The sequence below is a fragment of the Setaria viridis genome, chromosome 9, assembly GCF_005286985.2.
Source record: "Setaria viridis chromosome 9, Setaria_viridis_v4.0, whole genome shotgun sequence".
Taxonomy (NCBI): Eukaryota; Viridiplantae; Streptophyta; class Magnoliopsida; order Poales; family Poaceae; genus Setaria; species Setaria viridis.
Window position 1 is genome coordinate 37,285,746 of NC_048271.2, and position 17,594 is coordinate 37,303,339.

Below are 17,594 nucleotides of genomic sequence, written 5' to 3' on the forward strand. Positions count from 1 at the left end.
CTAGAGTATCCACCTAGGAATCCTAGGTGGCTTCATCTGGAGGCTTCAAAAGGAGCCTCCAATTAGTAATAGTAAGATTAAACAGACTATTTACAAAATCCATTACACAGATGGAGGCTAAACAGCGAGACGAATCTATTAAGCCTAATTAGTCCATGATTTGACAATGTGCTGCTACAGTAACCATTTGCTAATGATAGATTAATTTGGTTTAATAGATTCGTCTCGCCTTTTAGCCTCTATTTGCATAATTAGTTTTATAATTAACTCATATTTAATTTTTTTAATTAGTCTTCGAATATTCGATATGACACCGAGTAAACTTTAGTTGCAGATCGGAACAGCCCCTGGCCAGCTGACAGGGCCGTACTGCTCCAGATCAGGCTCCTGACTGAGCGGTTCCCTGTGCGCCCTCGTGGGGTCAAACAGGAACACTGAACCAAACAATTGACTGGCTCTCTCCGTGGAGCCGGCCAGACAATCCCAGGGCCGGCCGGGCTCTCTCCCTGGAGCCTCCTGGGCCCCGGCCCGGGCCAGTTATTCCGGCGCAGGTACAGGCCGCAGTGATGATTACGGAGTAACCGTATACCTGCACAGCAGCCAGCACGGGTAGTATAACTTGCCTGCGTCTCCTTCAGTTCAGTACGCCACAGTGCGCACCTGCCTGCGTCTCTGAATGATAAATTCGTGTTGGTCTTGTCAAGCTGAGCCCTTGACCGGAGTGGGGGAGGAGTACGAGCTCTCTCTCTCGTCTCTGAACCCTCTCTGAATGATCGCGGACAGCCACGCATGATGCGTGTCATGTCCCTCTGGCCACGGCAGTAAATCTAGCGCCAATGATGGGCGCGCCGGGCTTTGCCACCGACCATTCATGTCCTCCCCTTTTTATTGCCGCCGGCGATGGACTGGAGATTAGTACGGGATCATGGCGCAGATTAGTACGGGATCTCCTGGATCGTGGAGTGGTCTGTATCTGTAGTCCACTACAACTACTGCTTAGCTCAGGTCGTCATCATGCACGGTGAGATCTTATAGGTCTTCGCCCAGAGTTCCTAAAATGTCGCCCATTTGCAGGTAGGGCATGTAGCTTCATGCGCCGCCTAGATCGCTCATGAAAGAGAGAATCTACTCATATACACTTCTGGTGCTTCATGACTGTGACTGGACTCGAGTTCATGGCGTTTTAAGTAACTGGGCGCGCCATAAATTTTACTCTGCGCAAACTCAGTAGATGCGCGAGCTGTGCTCCGTCCAGTGGAGCTAGCTGCTAAGGGAGCTCGCCGTCGATCTGATCGGTGTCTCGTGACACCGGGGCATTATGATCCTGCCTGTACTTCCACATGGCCTATTGCTCATCAATGGCGACGTCTCAAAAAAATCAGGCGACTTGACAAGGAGATCAAGGCCCTATTTGCTGGTGAAATTTGCGTATGGCCATTTGTTAATGCTTTGCAAAGGACAGCAAATCCGGGACCATTAGGACCGCTCCGATGGTGGGAGGTTGTACTAACAGACAGCATTTCTTTGATTCACCGGGCAGGGACACGCAGTAAACCAAGTAGTCAGTACACACACAGAACGATTTGACTTGAGAAAGCACTGTTTTTAACTGTAATTCAAGAAAAAAAAATCCCAGGCTATCATCAGGATTTTGCCTTCATCGACTCTGACCTAGGGGGCTAGTGCTGGAATTATGAGACTGACCATTGTGACAATGTCACTATGCCTTCGTTGTTAAACACAAATATAAAGCCCCAAAAGAAGCTCCAATAAACATCCTGATCACTTCAAAGAGTTAAAGAGTAATAAGGAAACAAAGCAAAGAACATCCCAGCCTAACAGCTAAATATGGCCAGCAAGAAAAGAGGTTTGGAACTAGGCTCAATACACACGAATATTCACATAGTTAGAATCAGCTCTCGTGTTCTGATTTCTGAATTGCCTGCTTTGTAAGAACCTGTCCTGGAATGCAGATGCTCTTGGTCAGTTCCTGGCAGCAGAGCCACGCTTGCGCGGCCTTGAACGAGTTGAGGATGCACCTTGACGCTTGCGTGTTTTTCGAGACCGAGTCTTCTTTGGCTCATAACCTATAGCTTCCAAGTCCTCGCATATTTCTTGCCTTGCTAGAGACACAAGCCCAGGCATTATCTCCCTCTGAAAATTTCTCATCCCTCTTCCTCTCTTCAGTTTGATCCCACATGCTGGTCCTTCCTTATCTGATGGTGCCAGATATACAGATTGGCCATCATCTTTGATCTCGTCTAAACTCAACACAATTTTCTCGAAAGAGTCCAATGAGGGCTGAGGCTCATTGTTTCCATTCTGAGCTGCTGTCTGACTGCTGCTTCCGGGGCAATATGCAGTGTCTGCAGAATTATGCTGAAAAATGGAAAGAAGCGTTCTAGCTGCAATAGAAGCTGTTGTGTCATCGTCATGGGCCTTAGCTTGAAGCATGCTAACCTCCTGAAGATTTGATGCTCGATTGTGGGATATAGACAGTCTTGGGACATTATTGTCAGCTAGAGGAGATTCAGGGATTAAAAGTTCCTTGTTAACGATTCCAGATTCTGGCATCTGAGCCTTATTGATACCATTATTTGTTGAGGTTGGGAGGAGCACGTTATTGTCATCCTTGCTTGCCAACATATGATCATTTCCATGGACCAAATATTTGCTGGAAGTTTCTGCTTGCAGGCTATTTTTCCTGGAGAAAGAATGGTTGGATGCAGTTCCTTTACTTACATCATTATTTACTACCTTATCTCTGTAACCGCTAATTATTTCTGATGGCATGTCAATACTTTCAAGTGACACATTTAGGTCAAAAAGGCCCTTCCGTTGAACTGAGGATTCGGCTACCACATCCCTTGAACTGTCTGCAACTGAGTTGGGTGTGATCACTGTGATAGAAGATCCCCTCATTGATCCAATACCAGAGCCACATTCTGCTTCAGAAACTTCTGTAGGACTTTTTGAAGTTTTTCCAGGATATGTCGAGGAAGAATGAAAAAGAGCAGAAGACACAGGAAGGCTTTCTTCTTGGGGAACATTCAGGTCAATCAGTGAATGCCTTGATTCAGTTTCACTTTTTTTGATAGGGGACTGGCAATCTGGAGTGTCACTAGATCCAACTGAACCTGAAAATGCATAAGGTAGAATAGTCATGCAGCTCTATGAGCATGTCATTCTTTTGGACTTGCAATGACCAAAGCATTGCATAATAGAATACAGTAAGGAGAATATAACCAGGAAAGTGTTCCAATAATCTTGTTGTGTTTTTGAGCTTGTGCTGTCGAATTCATGATGTGTACAATATCAACTAAAGGTCCAAAGAATTAATGGCAGTACAATGAGAATATTCTGATTTGCAGAAACTTGGAACTCTCACATGATTTATAAATATAATAGATTATAAAATGTAGTTAGTGCATATATGGATCCAGAGGTATATTAGAGCAACAAATATGTCATTTCAGTTCTTTACCTGTCGCAAACTAAATTTCAGAAATTTCTCATTGAAATAGCCAAAAGAGCTGGCTTGCAACAAAATTTCCCTAAAAGAACACAGAAATCTTCTGAATACAAACATGGATAGAATTGAGAAAGAGCATATTCTTGTAACACGGCTGTTTTTCTTTTCTGCAAAAGCCTGCAAACTATCTATTCATCTAACTAGTCAGATGACACTGGTTCCATTCTATTCAACACTCAAATTTTGCTGCTGTTTACAGAGACATATCAACTTTTAGCTATTTATATAACTGTATGTTGTCAATGAACAAGCAATGCGGCAATTGCATCCTCAAGGTCACGCATGCATTAATTGAACACTACAATATTTTCCATCAATGGTTCAACTGATAGAGCCATATGCATGAAATTAATAGTATAGTCATAGAATAGGTCATACAAAATAACAATAACATTATCGCATCCAAGCAGTTCTAAAATATGTTAGAGCAATATGCAAGGTTGAAGTTGAGACTCACCTGGGCTTAAACGTGACGAATTCCAAGCTCTGCACAACTGAGCAGACTCTACAAGTGAGCTATTCTCTGGTGAAATGCAGCATGAACCATCCCGAGACCTCCCATTTTGGTTGGAAAGGTTGCCGAAGCCAGAGCAACCAACATCCCCCACCGCATCACCAGAAGTGCATGGCTTCTCCAAGTCAATCACACCGTTATAAGCATAAGTCTTTCTCCAAATTGAAGCCCTAACATCTGAGTTCTGTTGCGCGATATTGGACGGCGATTTGTGCTTATCGGAATTGGTGAAATCTTCTTGGTTTTGATTGGCCCACGAACCCAAATTCATCTGGGGCACCAAAAACCTTTGTTTAGCAAGATAAATTTGGACTAATGGGGGATAAAAATCTAAGTATTTCCCTCACCACCTTATGCTCATGAGTGGAATGAAGGCTACTCTGTGCACTACTGGATTGCTTCCAGAAGGATCCATAAAACTTATGCGGGTCGTTCATCTGCAGAAAGATATCACATCACATTCATGTTCATCGCAACACAAATTAACCACAGTCCAATTCTCCAAATATGATTAAATCTTATAACCTAACCATAACTAAGATACCAACTTCAACTGTACAGCTAACCAAATTTATCTTCTTTTTTTTGTTGTCCCCTGGTGAAGAATAACAACCGGTGCTTAAAACTACCAAAGCAGTGCTTAAAACTACCAAAAGTAGAGCAACGAACGAGATTAAACCTGGTCAGGGAAGGACTGTTCTTGACGGAGCATTGCCCGCCGGGTCTCCTCCGCCACGGCGGGCTCCGGCGACGACGGACGGCAGTTGAGATCCAAATCCACTAAAGCAGTCATCCTTCCCGGCAGGAAGCTCCAGCCAGGACTGAGCCAATTCAATTCAGATCGAACCAACCAATTTAATCATCCACAACGAGTAAAAATAAATTTAACTTATAATCGTACACGACTGCGACCGAGACCATACAAGAAAGGGAGACTTACAGCGAACAAACAGGGAAAAAAGGAAATAATTTTTTGTGCGCGGCCCTTCTCCTCGGACTGGGTCTCGGATCTTCTCAATTCTTTTCGATTTCGGTCGCGGCTGATGCTGATGCTGGTGCAGGCGGCCGTCCGTGGTGTCAGCCGCAGCTCATGCCTTCCTATTCTTTTTTTTCTCTCTCCCTCCCCTGTTTCTCCCTTGGCTCACAAGCCCTTTTTTCCTTTCACATTCCAGTGCTTGGTTTACTGGTGCATGGGCAATGGGAGATAGAGATGGCGATAGGGATTGATACCTCTCGTTAATCTAATCGTTCTAGGGCTGTGCTTACCTGTGACTGCTGCAGCTGCAGATGCATGGAAGGAGAGAGGTGGGGTTGGGGATGGAGATGTGGCAACTCCGCCACTGTGTGGTCGAGAATCCCAAATTTGGAGGAGACAGGGAGCAGTCGGTTGGTTAGGGATTGTAACTCCCTCCGTATGTAGTTTTGGTTTTTCCTATATATAATATTATGTCTAGATACATAGTAAAATTTATGTATCTAGAAAAACTAAAACGATCTGTATTTTGGAATGGAGGAAAGTACGTGTCTAAACAAAAACAAAAAAATCTTAACTGAATTACTAATCGGTTCTATAAAAGCATAGTAGTCGTCTCATGCAATGTCACATAAATTTTTTTTGCTGATGTGAATAAGAGAGGGTGAGAAAAGAGAAAAGATCGTTGTTTCGTGAAACAATCGCCTGGGTCCAACTCAACGAGCATACGTCAGCTAGCTCACAAAGAGCCAACTCAGCGTTTTACCTACGTGGAGGAGAGGGAAGAAGCTATCTCTTTCCACCCTTAGCTCGGACGGAATACGAGGTGCTCGTTGGGCCCACTGACGCGTCCTCTCTCCCTCCTGTCTCTCGTTTCTTCTTTTCTATTCGGCTTCGCGGAAGAGCCCAGCGCCGGCAGCAGAAGCTCACCGGATGCGAGTGGCGGCGGCCCCTGCGACCACCGCGGTGACGAGTGGTCGAATGGCATCCCGCGTTCGCCGGAGACCTCAGCTCAACGGCGTCTGGCGGTGCAGCTCTGGCTCCAGCGGCCATGAGCGGCTTCCAGCATGGGGGAGGAGAAGCCGGCCGCCGACGCCGGCGGAAGAAGAAGCCTCCGGAGGTGAGGAGGCGGCGGGTCCTGCGCTCGCCATGGGCACGCGTGGCCGGACAGCCTTGCCAACACCGGCGGCTTCCGCTGTATGATGGAACTGGGCTGCGCAGCGCGTCGGTGCTTCAACGCCGGCGATGGCGACCGCCGCACGGAGCGGTCCCGAGGCGCGAGCGACAGAGCTGGACGAGACCGGCGCTTCCCGGGACGACAAGCGACGCGGCAGCGCGGGGGACGGCGGCCTGGAACGAGCGAAGCGGCAGCGGCGAGTTCGTCCCTATGGCTGCGGTGTCCGCGGGCCGCGGGAGAGGCCAAGACACGGCGGACACCCGCCGGCGGCGGCGAAGAGCAAGAAAACAACATTGCGGGATTGATTTTGGACTAAAGAAATGCTTTCACGTGGGCCCCACAGAAATCTCGAGGCGCTTGCAAGAGCTAGACTGATGGGTGGACGTGCTTTTTTTGATGGCTCGTGGTGACGTGGAAACGCCACGTCTTGCTATGAGCTAGCAAGCCGGCTTAACCTTCGAAGGAGGCCTATCTTAGTATTACGATACTACTATTCATCATTGTACGAGTTTTGATTGCATACAACTCATAATATTTTTTTTCTATGCATAAATTAAGAAAATAAGATTATTGTAGGACAACATAAAAAGACAACTCATTGCACATATTGTTTAACACTACATGTTGTTCGTTAAGTCATTTCAAAATTACGTATCAATGTATGAGACCGCCTATTAACAATACTAATGTACTTGCCCTAAATCTGTTGCCACGGATAAACCTTTGTCTAATCTGCCTTAAATCTGTTGCCACGAATAAACCTTTGTCTAATCTGCCTATGTTAGAGTAAGTATATCAGTGCTGTCTCATATGACACGTAATCTTGAGACGATTTATCGAACAACCACTACAATGATTTGTGTTTTTAGTTGTCTCGTAGTAATCTAAAATTCCTTAATTTGCGCACAACTCGTACAATAGTAGAGTAGTGGTTTCATAGACCTAAAATTTAGTCTCTCTCCCTACTCTATTTTCCACATCAGCAAAAATACTACATAGTACCGAATGAGACAACCTATAAGAGCTACCACTTACAAAGTCATCTTGAATACAGTTGAGAATCTTTGCCACGAACGAGCGCTCCGAAAAAATCACCGAGATTTTATTTTGCTTCCTTGGATTTGCATCTTCAACACTGATAGTGATGGGTGACGGTGTGGTCCACTGGCCACTGCAGCAAATACGTGGTACGTACAGAAGAAAAGGAGCGGAAATAATCAAGTGGTGCAGGACAGGAAAAGGCTGTCATGGGGGGATACCGGAATGGTACCATCAGAACAAGTGTATGGGGCCATGGGGCAGGATGCTTGCCCAAAAAGCCCCTCGTGTTTTGACTCGTTAGCCCCCTGTTGCTTGACAAATTAAACGATCCACGAATTTCCAGGTCCATCTCACTGTTTGTTCTTTTTTGGGTAAAGGGAAAAAGCTATGCCGTGTCACATGAAACGATTGCCCAAGTTTTCTATCTTTTGTCGATTCAGACGGACCGCTTGAATCGGATAGCTCACAATCCATGCTAGTACAAACTTTCACATTTTCCGTGGAGTATAATATCCCGATCTTCTCAGTTCTTCGCTGTGGTTCACGCCTTAGATGATCCATTTATATATTTATTTATTATATTATATATAGTATCAACTTGCTTAGCAGGTAACCGTTGTTTAATTGGCTCTCCCATCTACTAACAACACAGCTCAGCCGGAACGTTCATTCCAAAATGTGCCGTGGGCCCCACAACTAATCTCCTCGTCAGGACCAGGATCCACGCGACATGTGTTGTTATCTTCGTAGTGCCGAGTGCGTTCTCTTCCATCTCTGATGAAAGGTAGGTCAAGTGTTGTAGCACTGACAGCTACGAAAAGCATATGGGAAAAGGGAAAGGATTAAAAGCAACGAAGAAATATGGTGACTCAGGTTTCTTGGTTATGCAAGTACGCCAAACGAAAAGCATTTTTTTTAAACCGGTACGTTAATTTTGCTTAGTTTCAAGCTTGACAATTGTACAAAGCTCTTGGTCTTGGATCTCAATTTCAATTGTACAAAACTTGACTCTTCTAACAACTGACATTCTAGCTACTCGGGACCCACATGGAACAGAACATACGTGGAGAGCAATCATGCTCCACCTGGAACCCACCTGCCAGTGACCGGCCGACTGCGGCTACTGAAAAGGTTCAGGATATGGTAAAAAGGGCATATGCACGTGACAGCAACCAACAATCCGGTCATCGGAGTACAGATGAACCGGCCCGACCTAACCTGAGCACGGTTTGACCCGACCTCTATGGTGCGGCTCGGATAATGATCGTGCCGTGCTGGTCCGCGTGTTGAAAAAGCGACCCAGCCACGGCACGCTGGTCCGGCGGGCCTTAACAGCCTCGCCGTGCTCGTGCCAGCCCGTTTAATTGTAACAAGTCACGACTCCACCAGTGCTGCAGCAACCTTATCTCCTCCTCTCTTCTCTCCCCCCTCCTCTCTCTCCCTTATCTCCTTCTTCTCTCATCTCTCCTCTCTACCGGGTGGGCAGGCGCGTGGAGGCCGGGCCGTGGGCACTTGGGCACGCCACGGCGCGCAAAGGTCAGGGCACGGCCGCTAGGCGTGGCGTGGAGCTCGAGGCTCCGGCGGAGAAGGCCGGCGACCTCTTCCTCGATCGGCTGGCGAGCGGCGCAGCCATAGCTCGGGGCCCCGGCGGAGAAGGTCGGCGTGGAGCTCGGGGCTCCGGCGGAGTAGCCACCCCACCCGCAGGATTCGAGCAGCGCCGAGCACGTCGCGAGGTGCGGTGGCGGAGGCGTCAGGAGGAGCTCGGCCGGGGCCACTGCGCTAGGGGCGGGGGCCGCGGAGGCGGAGTGGGCAAAGCTGAGCGGGCAGCGGTCTTGCGGATCCGCATGGCAGGGAGCGGCAGGGATCTAGCGGCCCCAGGGTGCCAGCCGCTAGGGTTCTAGGATTTTTGGTGGAGGCGGTCTAGGACTGGTGAGGGCGGTCGGTGTACTATGTATATGCCGAGCGTGGCAGGCCAAACGGGCCTTAATAGGCTGGGCCACCCACTTAATTGTAACGGGCCAAATGGGTCGTGCCGTGCTAGGCCAGCACACGAGCTGAGGGAGCAGCCTAGGCACAACCCGCGGTATGGGCCGGGCCAGCACAGGCACGACGGCTGCCGTGCCTGGACCGGGCCAAAATCCCGTGCCGTGGGCCGACCCACGTGCCATGGGCCATATGGCCAACTATACATGGGGGGGGCTTCTAATTAATTAGTGCATGGAGGGTTTGAAAGCACTGGTTTGCATCTACTAGTACTTCTAGCAGCAGAAGTGTGACGATCCTGGTGAAATCAGCCGAGTTAATCCTAATCCGAGTCCCTAATCCCTCTGTCTCAGCTCTTCCCGAGCAGGAGTGCTCCACTCCGGTTCCCGGTCCTGACCCCTGAAGAACCCGACTAGAACCACCGGTTCCCTCTAAGTCTCAACAACAGCGTCCCTTTTCAATCTTGGAGCTGTGGAACAACAGAGACTGGCTGGTGGACCCGCAAATCTTTTGCCCGGACCTCCCGAGGTAGACGCACTCGAGCAGCATGCGCCGCTTCAGAGCTTCTCGGCCGCGTGGCTTGAGCTCTCCGACGCCCGCCGCTTCGCCCAGTCGCCGGCCGCGACAGGATGGATTCCCGCGCCCTCCTCCCCAATCGCAGCGGAAGCCCCTCTGCAACCCTTTCTGCAGCGCCTCGTCGGCCACGCCTCGGTGCCCGTCGCCGCCGTGGCAGAGCTTTGCTGCTTGCTGCGTCAAACCACCTCGCGGCTCGCGCCCATCATCACCTCGCCGGATCTCCGGCTGCAAGCCCCGAGGACCTCCGGCTTTTCCGCCTCTCCACAGTCGCGCCGCCCACGAACTCGCTACGCGAGGATTCCTCCATCGCCAACCCCGACTCCGGCCGCGACAGCTCTTTTTCGCCTTGCCAGAACTGTGCCCCGGCAAACCGCTGTTTCGCGCTCGCCCGCGCAGCCGCAGCTCGCCTGTCTTTTCACCTGTTGCAACCTCGTTTGTAGCGCCGTTCTCCCTGTCACACCAATCAAATCCGCCGCTCGACGACGCCCGCCTCTGCCAAATCTCAACCCCGGCAAAACCGCGCCTGCGCCGCCTTGTCTCCAGTGCCCAATGGCCGAAGACTCTATCTCCAAGGTTCTGTTCCGCCGCCCATCGCCGCTCAATCGCCGCCATGGCAGCACACTCCATCCTTTTCCTCCAGTCTTCGTGCTGCCCGAAATCTCTCTCTTCCGCGCCGCTATAAAAAGTGAATGCCAGAGTTCCACTGGAGTTCCTTCGCCTTTGCTGTGTCACCGCCCCTACTCTGAGCACACTTGAGCAATCCCACTGAAACTCTTGAGAAGTTCCCTTCTCTGCTCAAACCCGCTTCTCCCCAATCCACCCAGCCGCCTGCTCCTCCACGCTGTGCTAGAGCTTCCTTGTTTCCCACAAGAAGCTCCGCCGCCGCCGGAGCACCGCCGGACATCGCCGCCGCCCAAACCTTAGTGCTTAAGACCTTCCTCCCAGTTCTGCTCCTTCTCGACCCCAAAGTTTCACCTATAAACCGAAGGTAAGCTGCCGACCCCTTTCCGGTTCGCCCGACCCCTTTTCCGTCTCACCCGACCCTGTCTGTCCGCCGACCCTTTTTCCGCCTCGCTCTAGGACTTGGCTGTATCCTTTTCCTTGACCCGAGGGTATCTGTGTAAAAGATTGGGATTCTCTACGTTAAGTCTGAGGGCCTCCAGCACAGCTATTCCTCTAGTTCAAGGGTCAGATCATAAGTTTCTTCGCATCCGACCCGTTTATCTTGCTCTCCACCAACTAAAGCAAACTTCCCCACCTTTTCTGTAGCCTTGCTACAAGTGTCCGAGCTTAACGGCAAGTGTTGTGAAATAACCGTCTAAACACTAACTCCTGCATTGCATTCGTGTAGAGTTTCATCTTGCTGACGGCGTCTACGAGCTACACCCGGCGCTAGAAGACGGAGCTGTAGCTGAGCTACCAGTTCCAGAAGCCGAAGCCGCCCTAGCTGAAGACCAGCTTCCCTCCCCTCCACTTGAAGGCAAGCCCCAGAGCATGAACCCAGCTTTCTAAACTTACACATGCCTTCCTTCTCATGTTTGTGCATTTACGTGTAGGAGTTGTTTGCAACCTTAGATGCATGACATAGTTCCCTTGATCTGAACACTAGTCTTTTGGGTCGAGTAGTTGCACTGCTTAAGTAGGTATCAGTAAAAATCGAGTGATTTCCTGTCACTCGCGAGTTATAGGAATTGGTTTGTTTCCTTCTGTTACAACTATAAGGATGATGGGCGGGGCAGGGTTTTGGTTAACTCTTTTGGTGGTCGGTTGATCGCCCCATCTGTCTATGGAATCTGTTAAGGCCCGACAGTGTTGGTGTTCGTGATCAAGTGTTTGAAAGTACTAATCTTATACCTAGTATGGGATGGGGAAGGCTAGTACCTGATTGAACTAGGGCGTGGCTTATACCCCTGCTGTCCCTGGAACGAGGTTCCCATGGTGCATCATGTGGGTGCAAGTGCGGTCATAGTACGGTAGAGGCTGGGACTGTGGAGCATTGCATGCCAAGGGAAGTTTGGACCTGACACGTGCCTGGGAATTGATGGGGATGGCTGACACAGGAAGCGACCCTTGTGGTGCGCGGATGTCGTGAGATTAGGTTCGCCATGCATGGTTAAGAAACTCGAATCGATTCGTCTGCCTCTCACAGTTTGAGACTGCTTGATCGCTATGCTACACTGAGTAATGAAAGAGTCTGATGATGACATGGTCTTGATGATGAGCTTATATACATAAAGATGGATCTATGTTTGCTTAGAGTAAGTTGCAAATGTAGACTGGTTAATGAACTTAGAATTTGAGCTAAAACTTGAAAGTAAGGACCCAACTTAGTCGTTTTTGGCAAACAAACCCTCAGCCAAAGAGCCTTGCATGTCTAGACGTTGGTGGAGTAGTTCTCCACTAGTCGGTTAAGTCTTGTTGAGCTTAGAAGCTCAGCCTTGTTGTGGCTTCTCTTTTCAGGTGAAGTCGCAGCTTCTGAGTTTGCTCCTGTTGGCACTTGGCCGCCCCAGCTTCCTCCTGGGTGGACGGTCGAGTGGGATCCCTCCTCGGACGGCGAGGAAAGGGATCACTGATGTCCTGATTGGCCTCATCAAGTACGTCCGACCCCGACGAATAGCTCCCGCTTGTTTTATCTTCTGTTGTTTGCTTCAGAACTTGTAAAACTCTGACTTTCGAATTGATGTTGAACCAATTTGTCAAACTTGTTTAACTCGGTGGATCTGCTGTATTCTCTGGAACCACTCACCTTCGTGTGGGTCATGCTAACTCGGTCCTGTTAAGTGGTTAAATCGGATGAAATCCGACGGCACCTTGAGTTAACGCGATTAAGGCATGAGTGTCGCGTCTTAAGCGACTTAACTGTGCTTTAGTTGAGTTAATCCGAGGTGGTTGCCACAAGAAGAAGATTTGTTTTTCTTTTATTTATTTTTGAAATACTATTTTTATTTTATTGATATGGTTAAAACATGGGTATCTATCGTTCTGGGTACCATGCACCTGCATCTCAATTCTCAAGTCAAACATATTTTGCGAAATGTTCAAAAAGTTACATTGTGGAAGAAGAAAAGGTGAGAAAAAAAATAAGAGCATTACATTGGACCTGCTGACCAATCCCAGCCATGCTCCCAGCTCTCGCATAGGTAGTGATTGGTAGGGTGCATAGGTTGGAACCTGGCTAGGAGTAGCCCATGGCCAACCCGAGCCTAGCTAGGCCTACCATTTTGGCCCATGTTTGGTAGGGTGCACAAGGAGTTTTGACCTGTGCAAGCATGTGATTGGTCGGGTGCATAAGTTGTTGGGCTGCATAAAATTGGCCTATCTCGTGGTGTTTGGTAGGGTGCATATCTTAGATGGGCTTACCACTTGCACAGCCCGGGTAAGGATACCCCTTCATCTGAGGGCACCGTATATACCCAGCCATCCTAACCCTAACGGTCACTCGCCGTCATTTTCACCGCCCCCATTTTCTCTCACACTCTCCTCTGTCTCTCGTGATTCAGGCGCTCCGATGATTCATTGCCCGCGAAGGCCGGTGGAGAGGATGGCGGTCGGAGGTTGAAGGGGTGTGCCCGCGGTAGTCGTAGCCCTTCGCAGTCCGATGAGGTGAGCTCCCCGCCAGTGGCCACCCACTTCGTCTATGAGGCCGGCCGTCCCTGTGAGGCTTGCCTTCAGTACCATGTCCACAAGGAGAAGTTGAAGGAGCGGGAGGAGAAGAAGGCTGCGGTGGCCAGCGATGGAAGCGGCGGGCCAGGTGGAAGTGGCCGAAGCGGTGGATCTTCCTCCCCTAGGGATTCCAAGAAGTCATCATCTGAGCCCAACACCAACTCATTCGCCAGTGGCGGATCTCAGGTTTGTCCATCTCTGCAACATTATTAGCAACAGGGTTAGGTCGATTAGGGATCTAGGGTTTCACTAGGTGGATTGGGGATGTGTGTTGTGCAGTGGGGATTTAGAGGTAGATTGACTAAATTTTACGCATATGTCCTTTGTAGAGTGTTTCTGTTAGTGAATTCAATGAAGGAATGGAGACAAAGGAGAGGAGAGGTCTTGACACTGAAACTGAGTTGAGATGCCGCCATAGGAAGTGTCCTAGGTGCATGTTGTGCTGGGATGGAAAGAACACCGGGTGCCGTTACCTCGCTTGTCCACTAAGAGTAAGATTTGATGAGTCATTGTGATAGGTTGTTCCCTATAAGATGTTCTGATTGATTGTATGATAGATTGATCTCTTTGCTTGTGGTTGCAGGGGAAGGAGAACAAGTGTGACTTCGTTGAGTGGATAGATTACAAGTGGCTACCAATGTTTCAGAAAGTGGCTGCATCCATTTGGGAAGTCATTGGCAAGTTTAAGAAGCAAGCTGATGAGGCCCAGGTTGATCTGTTAGCAGCTATTCAACTTAGGAATGATGTTTATGAAGAGAAAGAAGCACTGTTGGTGGAGAAGGTTGAATGGACCAGGGAGAAGGAGAGCCTCATCAAGGAGAAGGAGAGCCTGGAGAGGGAAATGGCAATGAGGACTAGGCTTGCAAGGACAACATGCTCTACTCTGGAGAATAGGATCATGAGTGATGGTAACGACAAGAAGATGTTGTACGGTTTGATCCTATCTTTGTTTGGTGTGATCATTGCAGTTCTGCTAGCAGTTGTGTTCAAGAACAAGTGACTGATGACTAGGAGGCCACACTCTTGACAGTTTGGTTCTTTTAGGGTTCTGTTTGGTAGTGTGACTGATGAACTGTGTGGCTTGGGTCTACTGACCATTTATCAAAGTCTCCTAGGCTTTTGTTTTGTGAAAATGTAGTAATGATGAATCTTGGTACTTTGCCTTGGCTTGGGTTCTAGTTGGGTTGTGTCCAAGAACTGGTGACTGATGTTTAAGTATGATGCATGCCATATGAACTTGTTATTTGGTGAACTGCTTGTTTGGTGGATGATGAATGGCATATGACATGTGTGAATAATAACATGGCCTGAATCTCTTTACTGATACAATACATTCATGAATCTCATTACCAATACAATAAATCATGATCATTGGTAGTGTTGACAGCAGTTAGTACGTTAATTTATGAACCACAAGTGTACGGATCAGTTATAGCTCTTCCCTTAGAGTATCCCCCAAGGTTTATCAATCTGTGGAACAAGTGGATTTGCACGCTTAACTAAGCACTAATCTATGTAACCGAAGGTTCTTTATATATGATAAAATTGATCTAACGAAAAAACTACTGACTTAGATTAAACCGAACAGAGAGTATGGATGTAAATAAGATAAATAAAATGCTTGTCCTAGGGATGTAGGATCACTTGTAGATGTAATCGTCATGTATGAAAGAACTAGATCTAAGTGTTATCGTGAGTGGATGTGAACTATGCCTAACACTTTCCCTCTGGCACATTGTCACGATACGAGGGTACTCAAATATTGCATGATAAGAACACAGCTTGATGATCATTTTAGGTAAGAAAATAAGCAAGATCTAAGTGTTATCATTAGTGGATGTGAACTATGCCTAACACTTTCCCTCTCGCACGTTGTCATGACACGAGGGTACTCAAATATTGAATGATAAGAACACGGCTTGATGATCATTTTAGGTAAGCAAATAAGCAACCCAAAGTAGCATTGGCCAGTCATTACATGAAGGAGCACCATCAAGATATGATAAATAACAAACAGATCTTAAAAAAGAGGTTCAGCGATTACAAATCAATATCTCCATACAACCCCGAGGACAAACAAAGACTTTACCCTATGATCTTACACATGTTGATAGAATTTTGGGTAAAGATTGCCCTGTAGATCAACTGGACCGAAGGGGACGACGAACGGGGGCAGAAAAGCCCCAGGCCAATCGGCCTGGGAGGTTCCTTTCTCCTCACGTGCTTCGCTTTGCGTGACTTTTTGTAGATCCAATCTTCTCTCCGTTTTTTCTCCTTGTGGCGGCGGTGGATGGTGTTTGCATGGTGTTTTCTTCTCTCTATCCAACTCTTCCTCCTTGTAGTCCATGAGGGGGTATTTATAGTCTCCCATAGTCGGCGGCTCTGGGTCAATGTTGGTGAAAAAAATCCTTGAGATCATCGTAGACTTCACGCTGAAGAAATGGGAGGTCGACCGGGCCCTAGAATGGGCCAGGCCGATTGGCCCCAAGGGTCCCAGGCCGATCGGCCTGAGCCCTTCCTGGCCCTTATGGTCCTCTCCTTCCTCGTGCTGGCTTCCCTCGATGACTCATATCCAAATATCCATTAAGATTTTTATGCAACCCCCTTGATTATGTTGTATTTCCTGCCATAATGCAATATACTCAAAAATACAACATATATGCAATAACGGGGTTATTTCAGGTGTCACGTGGTGGGTTAGTATAAGATTAAGCATGAAAACACTAGTTAAATGGCACTAAAAAATGTGTCAATAACGAGCGTCAATAGGTAGCAGCAGGATCATGACAAATTACATGGAATACAACTTAACACAAATTGACAACAGTAGGATCATGATCATTGCTAGTAGAGCCGTATTGATGAAGGACATTAGGATCCTCTCTTGGTAACATGCGGCGCCGTATTGCTAGGCGCCTCTTCAACTCCCATTCTATTGCCATTGTATGCCATCATTGGCTCTTCCCTTGACTTGAAACTCTAGTAGCTAGCATGGCTAAACCTAGAAACTTGAGCTTGGCAAATGTTCCAATCATCGTATACACCGGGTTTCCTTTCCTTAAACATCATGTATCACTTCATCTCTACATGTTAACATTGCATTAGTTAGTGAGACAAGAGGACATTGAAAGTAAATAAAGGTGAAGCACATTAAATAATAAGAGCACAAAGCAACATCACAGCACAACAAATGCTTCAAATTTTAAACCACCACATCACAACATACCAATTGTTTGAGTTTGCAACCAGGAATGCTATCCTAGGCATACCATCTAGTATGCATTATTTACAACCAGATAATCCTAATTTATAGAAGATGCAACTGTTTCAGTGTTCAAGGCTATGGTGGAACCGCCCAAATTAAACCGGCTTAAGTGTGCTAACCATCATCTTAATGGTTAATCCGGTCATACACACTTAAAACGGTGTAAACCAACAGTCCGTTGGGTCAAGCCCGATTAAACCAATGAATATCTCGATCGAAACAACATGCAACAAGTCTCACACGAAGGTAAGTGCAGATGATACAACATGGTATTTCAGATTACAAACATAGAGTTCATAATTAATTTACAAATTGAGTTCGAATTCTTAAAAGATTACAAGCCGGAGTTCTTGAAATAAAATACAACGGAAGTCTAAACGATAAAGCGAGAATAAAGATACATGACGACATGAGTAACCCACCACATGTCATCCAACACAAGACCACCTCAAGGCGAGGCCGGAGACCACTCAACCAACCACCCTTCAGGTAAAGAATAGCCATCCCAAGGTTGACCGGCAACTAACTCTAACATTTCATCACTAGTACCTGAAAGTAACAACAAAGCAATGCTGAGAATACTGATACTCAGCAAAACTTACCTGACTATGGTATATACTTAGCCGACTCCTAGCATGAAATGTTTGTGGCTGAGGGGTTTGTTTTCCAAAAAGCAACTAAGAGTGGATCCTTATTTTCAAGTTTTAGCATCCAATTTAAGGTTGAGCTAACCATTCTAAGTGAGCAACATTTTCAAAACTTTTCAGTGTGGAAAAACAATTGTTAGATAATAACATCAACATTATTTCACATTTATTTTCATTCCACTTCTTACTACGATGTGACATGGTGATCAAGGTTATCTTAACT

General features: G+C 47.5%; 1 protein-coding gene across 2 annotated transcripts; it reads right to left on the bottom strand.

Moving 5' to 3' along the window:
• Window positions 1-1,747: 1,747 nt before the first annotated feature.
• On the bottom strand, window positions 1,748-6,230 carry LOC117838856 (uncharacterized). 2 transcript variants are annotated; one of them, XM_034719038.2, is made up of 5 exons: window positions 4,987-6,230; window positions 4,726-4,867; window positions 4,394-4,483; window positions 3,990-4,317; window positions 1,748-3,137 (listed from the first exon to the last, which is right to left on the bottom strand). In XM_034719038.2, the coding sequence occupies exons 2-5, from the start codon at window positions 4,837-4,839 to the stop codon at window positions 1,984-1,986; spliced, it is 1,686 nt and encodes a 561-aa protein (XP_034574929.1). In that variant the 5' UTR covers window positions 4,840-4,867; window positions 4,987-6,230; the 3' UTR covers window positions 1,748-1,983. The 2 variants fall into 2 exon arrangements, with proteins under 2 accessions (XP_034574929.1, XP_034574930.1); XM_034719039.2 differs by having other exon boundaries at window positions 4,397-4,483; window positions 4,987-6,212.
• Window positions 6,231-17,594: the final 11,364 nt, after the last annotated feature.

Excerpts from the sequence above, each read along its gene's own strand:
- LOC117838856 (XM_034719038.2), bottom strand. The coding sequence starts at position 4,839 with ATGACTGCTTTAGTGGATTTGGATCTCAACTGCCGTCCGTCGTCGCCG. Across the intron at positions 4,484-4,725 it reads AACAGTCCTTCCCTGACCAG|ATGAACGACCCGCATAAGTT; the intron begins GTTTAATCTCGT and ends ATCTTTCTGCAG. Across the intron at positions 3,138-3,989 it reads TTCGTCACGTTTAAGCCCAG|GTTCAGTTGGATCTAGTGAC; the intron begins GTGAGTCTCAAC and ends ATGCATTTTCAG.